The sequence below is a fragment of the Austrofundulus limnaeus genome, unplaced genomic scaffold (genome assembly GCF_001266775.1).
Source record: "Austrofundulus limnaeus strain Quisiro unplaced genomic scaffold, Austrofundulus_limnaeus-1.0 Scaffold1865, whole genome shotgun sequence".
Lineage (NCBI taxonomy): Eukaryota > Metazoa > Chordata > Actinopteri > Cyprinodontiformes > Rivulidae > Austrofundulus > Austrofundulus limnaeus.
Window position 1 is genome coordinate 3538 of NW_013954267.1, and position 11109 is coordinate 14646.

The window sequence follows — 11109 nt, forward strand, 5'->3', positions numbered from 1 at the left end:
CTCAAAGACAGCCATAACATTATGTTTTTTTACAAGTGTATGTAAACTTTTGACCACAACTGTATATTGTTGGAAAGAGCAGAGTCTGGGCTTTAAATTGATGGGCTACTTCTTGTATGGTTTGGATCGTTTTCCCCAACATTGGTGAACTGAAAATGAAATGGTTATCAAGTGGAGTTTCTGCAGCTCTTGGTACTCGGGGGGTGGGGGGCTCGGCGCTCGTGCTTTGTCTACRCTGTAATATACACTCTTAACACGTTTTTACTTTTGCATAAAACTCATGACAAACGCCTACATACCTACCAAACGCAAGCGTGAGCTTTTATAGCTAAGTTTTCCCTGTAATGCTATGATCCACTGCTGTCAACTTTCCTCCTAATCAAGAGGAAAATGGATAAAAAACTAATTACTCTATCATATCTGCTGGTTAGTGGACACAACGGCACACAACAGAACTCACGTTTTACACCAGTAGCTCACAGACGCTTTAACTTTTGTGACTTTTTCACGGACTAGTACTAGCAGCTAACGCTAAAAACAAAGGCAGTAAGCTGGAAGTGGAAGGGAGGAGCGTGGCAGGAATTTTAACGGAAATACGTCATCAATGGCCGTGGCATATAGGCTATTGAGCAGTCTGGGAGCTGGAAGGGGGACAGGGTGTGAAGCGCCTCGTTTGAATTTAAAAATGAGTTGATCTGAGACACACGTCAGAAATGGGGTGAAAGAGACGCTTGTAAAGATGCAATAAGGAGGAATTTGGAAGAAAGCATTGAAGTTCCACTTTATATAGACTGAATGATTTAAATGCGAAAAGAAGGATTTAAAAGCATATGTCTCCTTTAAATGGATGGTGATAAATGAAGCATTGGCATAGTCGTATAACAGGAATACTTTGACTTTTTTATGTGTATTGCTCACGTAAGTCATTGTCACAAACAGCAAACAAAACAAACTGAAAATCATCTTCTCTTTGACTATCATCTTTGAATTCAGCAGTTTTGCATAAATATTACTTTGCCCCGTTTTTATACTAAAGGATTTTTTTTTCCTTCTTAAACTTTTTAGGTTMATTGATATCAGATGCAAGAAATCAAAAAGCAAAGCTAACACTGTAATTACCACCTGGAATTCAAACAAGTTTCTTAAAACAACACTGCATCAGAGGACAAGGGGGGGTTGAGCACACCCTTTTCAGCAATGTTAGTTCTGCGAGCGCTCGCTCCACAACAGGGCCAAAGAGTTCAATACACAGGAGAGGAGGCCTGCGACACACACTCGCAGAGCGCCGCAAAACTGTGTGCTCAGATCGCAATCAGTTCTGCAGATGCTAGACCTGCCTCGCTCCTTCCCAGGAATCCCTTCTGAGGTTTCCAGTATCAGGACTCCAAAAGCCGTTAGGCAGCTTCATGTTTCTTCATGCCTCGGGGTGTGGACACGTTTAGTTTTTTTTTTTTATGTGTGTATGTGTAAAGCATATAAATATTACTTTTGCATGCATTTAAATTTATAATGTATTAAAAAAATAATTAAATAAAGCTTTGGCACCTTACTTGTTTGAAGAGGCCATCTGTAAACATGCTGAAGACGCACTGACCTGAAATGTAATTTGATCCACAACACACAGACATAATTATTTGCTGTGTCCCTAAATTACCTGTAAACATTTACATGGACGTAAAACCTATTTCGACACGTAATATACCATGGTTGGGGTGGCTTCTTAGAGATTATTTATTACAATGTGTACGAGTGGTAGAATATTTATTTTTCCCTGAGGGTTTTTGGCAGTAAAACTAAACAGAAATGCAGCAAATCATTATCTATTTGAGGCAATTAAGTAAAGCCACAAGACATGTTCTACTCTGCTAATTGAGGTGAGGTAATTACTGTGAACCTGTTTATGAGTGACTGGTTAATAAGTCAGTATAAAAACAAGGCTCAGTTTACACAAAGAATTCTGAGTCCTGGTGTCAATAGTGGAAGTTTTTACACCTATTCCTACCAGAAACCCTGCCTGGCAGTGGCTTACTGTTACAGCAGATCCATATAATTGTGTTGGGYTTTTCTTTCTTTATTACCCCAATAAATACTGAAAAAACAAAACTCGTTTCAAGAGATTATTCTTGTGTAAGCAGGGCCTAAGTGGCCGAAGTTTCGCAGAACTCCAGTGTTTATTTTATAGTCATTTACACATTCATTTATCTCCAGTTTCTTCTGGGCTCCTGGTTTTGCTGCAGACAAGCCACTACCACCACCCTCTGCAATTCCCAGCATGGTGCCCTTTTCTGCCCCAAGCCTCTCAGAGTGTTGACACCAGACCTCCCCCATTTTTTTCCATTGACCTCACTGTAGCAGTCCGCCTTACACCCCGCAGCCCCCCTCTCTTTGACCTACTGCCCCTTAATCGCCCCCCTGGCCATGCCTCCTTGTGCCCTCCTGCCCGTTGCCTGCCCTCAACTACTATTCCTCGTCTCCCCTGGTCCCAGGGGAGCAGACACAGCTCCCGATTATCTCTGTGTGGTAGCCTCTGTTTTGTGCCCTGATTAAAGAAGCAGCATGTGGTCTGTRTGAGCGTCACTGTGCAGACGCTGCCGTTGGGCTAACGCTAACATTACATGCTTAATCATTTATGTCTGGGAGATGGGCACAAAAGGCTTGGAGGGGGGCGGGAGTTGAGGTAGGTGGTGTTGGGGTATTTATCAGCGGCGCAGATGCACTCAGACGCACATGCTGCCAAGATAACGTTCCCCGTGCTCGGTATGGCAGGAACAGGGAGGCTATGTCTTTAGAAAACTTAAATATTATAAAAATTGGTAACTTGGAGACTTACAGTTTGCTTTGATAGTGTAACATGTTTTGTGCCAAATATGTGTCGTTTAGTTACCCAAATATGCTGTGGAAATGCTATCTCAAAGTTCCAGGTGTGTAAATAATAGCATACAGGAACTGTCCTAATCCCCTTTCCTCTGCTCCTCTTCCCTCCCTTGCCAAGCAGCCTGTCCCTCCAACACAGACATCAACACACGATCGCTCTCTCACAGCCAGCCAATAAGCGAGCACCAGTTTCCCCATTGCTTGCCACTCAGCGCCTTGTTGCCGGGACAACGGGAAGGCATGAGACCCACTTTACTTGAGCTTTTTAAATTTGGCGTTGACTTCTTTTTAAATAACAAAATCGCCTCGATTTGTAAAGTTGCGCCCTTCGGCATCCCGAGGTGGACGGCGAATTCTGAATTTCGTTCCACCTCACTTTCTTACTGAAATTCTCCCAATTGAAATCTACAAAAGTTATTTTCAGTGAAACTTGTTGTTCTGTGCACATTTTCGTCTTTTCGTAACACTTAAAAGAGGGCTCTCATTTAGTGGTTTTCTGTTTGTTTTGTTTTGGTTTTCTTTCAGGTATACAATGAGGAGGAAGGCCTTTTTCTGGGTTCTGTTTACGCTGGTTCTACCCTGTGCCAGCGTGGAAGGTAAGCATGTTGTCACAAAGCAAAACCTATCACAGAACACCTAAAATAAAACTTTATTTAAAATGAGGAGGGTTTCTCTAAGCATAAATAGTCATTTGAATTAWGTGCTTCTCTAAATGGGTTTTTATTGTAAAGCCATCAGAAACTTAAAGATTGCTGAATGTCACAGATGTTCACTAAAGATACATTCAGTARCTAAACTAGTGAGACATTTACAGCTCGCCGTTTCTCTTTATTTTAGTCACCATGGTGCATCTCAGTCCCTGTGTCTTTCCCTGCCTTCGTTCTTGTGTCTTGCAAGTGTAGACCAAAAGAAATCACACTTTTTTTTTCCTTTCACCACCCCTKCCTCCGTCTGYCTCCCTTTCATCTGCTGTCTGGCACTGTTATTTTAAACCGCTGTATGGATGGTGGATTGCAATGGAAAGCTGTTTTTTTTACTATGGCAAGCCATGCAGTTTCCCCCCTCATGTTTACTTTATAGACACATGCTGTGCATACATGTACATCAAGGATCATACCTTACRTCAGTGATCTTTCATTGCAGGATTTATGTTTACTAAAGATGGAGTTTGTCGGTTTTTTCTTTTTCAGGGSAAAACGGTGGAAGAGAGGAGTGTTTGTGTGACGGACCATCCTGCAGCAGTGGGGAGCGATGTTATGGCCAACAGTGCTTTGCTTCTCTGTCGGTTCTGAACGGGACGTCGGTCTTTCAGAGGGGCTGCGTTGTGGGTAGTGAAGATGGGTCCGTGCGCTGTGGAAACTCACCAACTCCTGAGCTGGTGGTGAAGTGCTGCTTTGGGCATTTGTGCAACATAAACATCTCCTTGCAGTTCCCAACGAAAGGTGAGGAGTCTGCCCACAGACGAGAGGCTTTATCTAAACTCAGAACAAAAAGTAAGGAAATGTGTGTTTTTAGGTTATTTCTTTGTTGTAACAGTGCTTCTTGGCAATTTATCGGACACCTGATTGGCAGCACCCGAGGTTACCAGAAGCTCAAAACATGTCAGTAACAACAGCAAAATAAGCTGTTTGTCAGAGAAGATTTAAAAAAATTGTTCATGTGTGCAACCCACTCAGCTGCACTGCTCATTCCATGAACGCATTTTCCTTACAAATGTGTTTAAAAAGGAAAAGAACCAGCTTTCCAGCATTATACGATTTATTGCCAAGAAGCATTGTTACAAAGAAATAATCTACCAAATTTCCTTAATTTTTGTTCTAAGTTTATTATCATTCRGCCTCTTGTCAGTCATATAGCATGCTATCAGTGTTTATATTTCCAACATGAGARTTTTCTTTAGTGTAGTTTCCTTATAAAGGAGTGGTTGTACAATTCAAGTTACATATTTTAGGCAGTGGAAGAGTTTTGCTCTGTACTTGAGTACAGATCTTTTAATATACAGTAAATCATGTGTTACTATCCAAGTGGTTTGGACCATTGACAGTGTAAATTATAGCCTATAGTTATCACTATTATTATATTAATTGTTTGTTAGGTTAGGGCAGGGGTCTGCAACCTGCGGCTCTGATGGCCACATATAGCTCTTTGGTCCCTCTGCAGTGGCTCTTTGACAATGTGACCAAACATAACAGAATTATTATTGGGGGAGGGGGGTTGTACCCACAACAGATATCAATTTGTATGCAAATATGTGATCAATACTACTAATAAAAAAAGTAAAACATGTTAGCTCATGTTAGCTTGTTGTTTACTTTAATATTCCAATTTTCTTTTTATGATCTTTCTCACAAATCCATCAGAATTGCCTTTAAATAATTTGAAGACTACATAATGATAAGAATTAGAAAAAAAATGCCTGAATAATTCAGTTGTACTAGTTTTTATGAAATTCTGTATAAACAATATACAGTATTTTTCTTGTTTGTTTACATGAATATGCTTTTTTTATTTGTCCTGACATATTTAATAATAAATAATATAATAATAATAATTTTTTTGTTTTATAATGTCACCTACACTGATCATAAAGATTCATGAAAAGGCCTTGAAAAAGGCCCACAGACCACCAGTTGATAATCACAGTTGTAGCTTGTTTAGTGGCTCTGAACACATTTTATTAGTGAGACAAGGAGCACAAATGGCTCTTTTGATCGTAAAGGTTGCAGACCCCTGGGTTAGGGTGTCCATATTAATCATCAGCGTATATTTCCTGGAGGGATTTATTTTAAGAACAGGACTGAAAAAGTTCTAATGTTGTGCAGGATATCGTTTCAGTCGAAGTTTATTTTTGAAAGGAGGATGGTGTTGGCCAGAAATCCATTTAATAGTAACAGGTGTTGGATTTCAAAAAGGAAAACAAACTGAAACGTCTGTGGCTTCTGTAGCGGCTGACCAGTAAGGAGATGTTTTCCACCTACATGTTTTCTGATGTGAGTGAATGTCATTTAATTTAAAGTAATGGTGTTGGTCTAATGGATTTTTTTCCCCCCATATCTCTGCCTCCTATCAGATGTCGAACAGTCTGCAGGCAGACCGGTCCTCAGGGACCAGGAGTGTGTATGTGAGGGAGATGTGTGTGAGCCTGACCATCGCTGCACAGGCCAGCAGTGTTTTTCTTCTGTGAAAATGGTCGACGGGGCGGCCGTCCAACAGAAGGGCTGCCTGAGGGACGACAAGGAGGGCAGAACCACCTGTGCCACACCACCCTCATCGGTTCATGTTGTCAAGTGCTGCCAGGGCCATCTGTGTAACATGAACGTCACCGTGCAAGTTCCTGAGAAAGGTGACTTTGGACACGCTGTACAAATTTGTGYTAGCTTCTGTCGCATAACTTGGGAACAGATTTAAAATGAGTCTTTTTTTTAAACATAAACTGTAAATATTTACRAGCTTATTTTCTTGCAGAATCTTTTACAGAAGGAAAAATCAAGCCCCCGATCGAAGACGAGCACGAGTGCGTGTGCGAGGGCATCTCGTGCGTGACGGGGGATCGCTGCAGGGGCCATCAGTGCTTCTCATCCCTGACAGTCAATGCTGGCTCCCCAGTGTATCAGAAAGGCTGCTTTAAGGTGTATGAGCAGAGCACATTGACTTGCAAGACCCCGCCGTCCAGAGACCAGATTGTCGAGTGTTGCCAAGGTCACCTGTGTAACTTGAACAGCACTGTGGAGCTTCCCATCAGAGGTACGGCACAAAAATGTCCGCAATAAATCAGAAAAAAAAAAAAAAAACATCTAAAGCTGAATTTTTCAGCTTTTCTTGTCATTTTGATTAGCACAGTTCAGAGCATATCTTAACGTGATAATTAAGATCTGCAAAAAACAGCTATAACTAGTAAAATATGTTTTTATTTTTGACAAACGTCACAATAAAGATGGTGTTAGAGGGACTCTGTTCAGCTCAAAAATAGCTCTGTTGAACAAGTTCCACCATGTAAGAAAATGTGACATTTAGCTGGTTCTCATTTCTGTTATGTTTTAAAAAGCTTTTTTTTCYTGGCTTTTGGCATAATATATGATAGTATGACATGTAGATGGAAGAAAAGTTTGACTTWACTTAACAAAATGTGCTGTGTAAAGTCACAGGAACTGCAAATGCACCCCATGTTTTAAAATCTAATCAAGTCTGGGCTCTGATTTAGTCTTTTCTTTTTTTAGTCTTTGTGCTGACCTGTGGATTATTCCTTTTTTTATCTGAATAACCATTACTTACCTGTTTATTCCTGATTTTCTGTCAGACTCTTAAAACTTCTTCCCCAAAGTTGGCTAGTTTGCTAGTTTTTTTTATTCCCCCTTCTCAAACTAAAGTCACAGTTCAGACAAGAAACACTGTCCTAAAGCAAAATACTTCCACTGGGTTTAAAGTTATTATATATCTATTWTAGATAGATGGACTAACATATTTTATGTTTTGTTGTGCCTTTTTGCACCAAAAATACCATCAGAATTTAGGTAAAAATATTCCACTCCTCGCTCAGGCTTTACCCAAACCGTTCCTCTGCTGTTGCAGGTGGAAGCATCCATGAGGAATAGTTTTACTGACCATAATTATTTAAATTAGGCCAGGTGTATACAAACCACTTTTTACAATGAAATAAAAGGGATTAGTCATTTCTGAGCATCCACATTGACAAATACGATATAAAAGTCAAGTAAATCAGATTTAAAAAAAATATTATTTCACTTGAGCAGCAATAAACTAAATATGTTGCATTTTTTTATACTCAAAGTATTTACAGCGGGTAAAATAAGTATTGAACACGTCACCATTTTTCTCAGTAAATATATTACTAGAGGTGCTAATGACATGAAATTTTCACCAGATGTCGTAACAACCCAAGTGATCCATACATACAAAGAAATCAAACCATAAATGTCCAGAAATGAAGTTATTTGTAATAATGTGGAATGGCACAGGGAAAAGTATTGAACACATGAAGAAAGGGAGGTGTAAAAAGGCATGGAAAGCCAAGACACCAGCTGAACTCTCTCAGTAATTAGAAAACAAGCCTGCCCCTTGTCAGTGCAAGTTAATATCAGCTGGTTCAGTCCCAAATGATGGCCAGGTATCACACAAGAACCATCTGATGATGGGTAAAAGTAAAGAGCTCTCTCAAGACCTTCACAACCTTATTGTTGCAAAGCATAATGATGGCATCGGTTACAGAAGAATGTCTAAACTTCTGAAGGTTCCAGTGAGCACTGTTGGGGCCATAATTCAGAAGTGGAAAGAACATCATTTCACCATAAACCGACCACGACCAGGTGCTTCTCACAAGATTTCTGACAGAGGAGTGAAAAGAATTATCAGAAGAGTTGTCGAAGAGCCAAGGACCACTTGTGGAGAGCTTCAGAAAGACCTGGAATTAGCAGTTACGATTGTTTCAAACACAATAAGTAATGCACTGAACCACCATGGCCTGTATGCACGCTCACCACGCAAGACTCCACTGCTGAAGAAACAGCATGTTGAAGCTCCTTTAAAGTTTGCTGCACAACATTTAGACAAGCCTGTGTAATACTGGGAGAATATAGTCTGGTCAGATGAGACCAACATTGAACTGTTTGGATGCCAGAATACACATCATGTTTGGAGGTCAAATGGCACTGCACATCAGCCCAAAAACATCATACCAACAGTGAAGTTTGGAGGTGGGAACATCATGGTGTGGGGCTGTTTTTCAGCATATGGTACTGGCAAACTTCAAATAATTGAAGGAAGGATGAATGGAAAAATGTACAGAGATATTCTTGATAAAAATCTGCTTCCATCTACCARGATGATGAAGATGAAACGTGGCTGGACATTTCAGCAAGACAATGAGCCCAAACACAAAGTCAAGGAAACTCTCAGTTGGTTTCAGAGAAAGAAACTAAAGCTGCTGGAATGGCCCAGCCAATCACCTGACCTGAATCCAACAGAAAATCTATGGAAAGAACTAAAGATCAGAGTTCATAGAAGAGGTCCACGAAACCTTCAAGATTTGAAGACTGTTTGTGGAAGAATGGGCCAAAATCACACCTGAGCAATGCATGCCACTAGTTTCTCCATACAGGAGGCGTCTTGAAGCTGTCATTGACAACAAAGGCTTTTGTACAAAGTATTAGATAAATTTCAGTAAGTGTGTTCAATACCTTTTCCCTGTGCCATTCCACATTATTACAAATAACTTCATTTCTGACATTTATGGTTTGATTTCTTTGTATGTATGGATCACTTGGGTTGTTACCGACATCTGGTGAAAATTTCATGTCATTAACACCTCTAGTAATATATTTACTGAGAAAAATGGTGACGTGTTCAATACTTATTTTACCCGCTGCATTCCTCCGTTCTTATTTACTGAAAAGCTTTTATCATCAGTTTAAAATGGTCTCTTCTGGCTGTTCTGTTGCACCTTTGTACGGTCACACTCCTGGCAGCTTGTAATACAGATAGAGGGGGGAGTTGGAGGGCAACTGTCCTGGTTTAGAATATTATTTAGTCATGGTCTGCTACTTCCTCTGTCCTCTCAGAGCTGGCTGACAAGAGCCCAGAAAGTGAGGCCACTGAGGGGTTGAAGACTGGCAGCTGCACACAGAGTTGTTGTCTTGTGTTGTTACTTCTACCGGTAATTTCCTTTTTAAAGGCAGCTCTTTATGCAACATTTAGAACACATTTGAGACTAGAACTGAAGTGAAACAATGTCAGTTAAGTGGAAATATTTCTGTCAGCTTGATTTGGAGCACTAACTGTTCGTTGTTTACTGAAATATAATACTTCTCAAATAAACTCTGGGTTACCACAAAAAAAAAAAGCAGATGGGAAGAGTGGAAGATTTCTTGCGGCCCACGTCAACGGGTTTGGCTCGAGTCGTAAGCCCCCCAAACAGAGTTGATAGTTCTGCGTGTTGAGGAAGAAGGAGTTCTTTATGCGAGTTGAGGAAAGTGGGAACATTGTCGGCGCTGCAGGCASAGCAGAGCTGCCTCTGCCTCGCGCGTATGTGGAAAGTGTGAACGCTCGGTTCATCGTGTTGGCCTTTTTTGGACGTGATGAAATCCACTCTGTGGATGAGTTGATGCGTATTTATTTCTGTTATCCATCTAACATYGCTGAAAGGTCTACAGAGTGCTGCAAACATATGGACTGTGCATGTTTTGGCTTAAAAATGTCAAATTCAATCAACCTAATGAAGATTTTCTTTAAAGCATTTATTCCTAAACATGTTTTTCTTTACATGCTGCAAGCAGACACAGATGATTATCTTTAATTAAACTTTATAACTGTGAAAGAAAACCAAAATAACATTTTTTTGGTTTGTTTTTATAGCTGACGAGCTGTCCAGCTACATTGTGACCACACTGGTTATTGCCATCGTGGCGCCCATCGTTGTTCTCATCTTCCTCTCCGCCGTGGCTATCTTCGTGTTCAGACGCATTCACCGCAACCAGATGGAGAGGCTGACGTCCCGAGATGCCGAATACGGAACCATTGATGGACTTATAGCCTCTAATGTGGGGGAGAGCACTCTGGCGGTGAGTACTGCAAACTGTGAGGGAGACAAACTGTGTTCGGGAAATGAGCAATAAATCATTTTCGAATCGTTAGAAAAATCAATACTACAATCAATCGCGATGGACTGGTCTTTTAGACTTTAAGGCCGGTCTAATACCACTTCTTTTTTGTTAACCCATTTCTTTTCTTTTTTAGGCCATAAAATATAAAATGGTGAGCGCTTTTAGTGTGGATTTGAGCAGGACAATAACTTTTCTTTTATATTCCATCTGAACCAGTAAATGAAACAAGATAAAGACGTCAATTCTAAAATATTGTTAGTTCATAAAGAACTGAACAGACCATTAAAAGTACTATGACAATAAGGATGTAAATTCATCTGGATTTAGCTCCTACTTGTAGCTAAAAGTGCACACAGAAAAAAATAGAAATAAAGGTTGCAAYAGGTTTTATTGACATAGAAAGAGGTTACACTCCATCTTATCCAAATGATCACATATGAGGATTATTCTTTATTAAAGTGTATTTTATCCCCCTGTGAAAAGATAACTCCACCCCAAGGCGAAATTTGAAAAATGTATCAAAGTGGGTAGGGGAGGGGGTGTGGGTAGGGGAAGGGGGGTTAGAGAGCGGAGGTGTGGCCAGCACGAGAGAACGTGACAGCTAGCATTAGCATAATTG

At 40.4% G+C, this 11109-nt stretch overlaps 1 protein-coding gene across 1 annotated transcript in view; it reads left to right on the forward strand.

The window, feature by feature from the left end:
• The window catches only part of LOC106536539 (activin receptor type-1), a 25746-nt gene that overhangs the window by 3024 nt on the left and 11613 nt on the right, over positions 1-11109 (forward strand). Inside the window, exons 2-6 of the mRNA XM_014033840.1 lie at positions 3400-3470; positions 4065-4316; positions 5945-6217; positions 6340-6618; positions 10243-10448. Coding sequence (XP_013889294.1) covers positions 3407-3470; positions 4065-4316; positions 5945-6217; positions 6340-6618; positions 10243-10448 — 1074 coding nt within the window. The 5' untranslated portion in view covers positions 3400-3406. The remainder of the gene's footprint in view (positions 1-3399; positions 3471-4064; positions 4317-5944; positions 6218-6339; positions 6619-10242; positions 10449-11109) is intronic.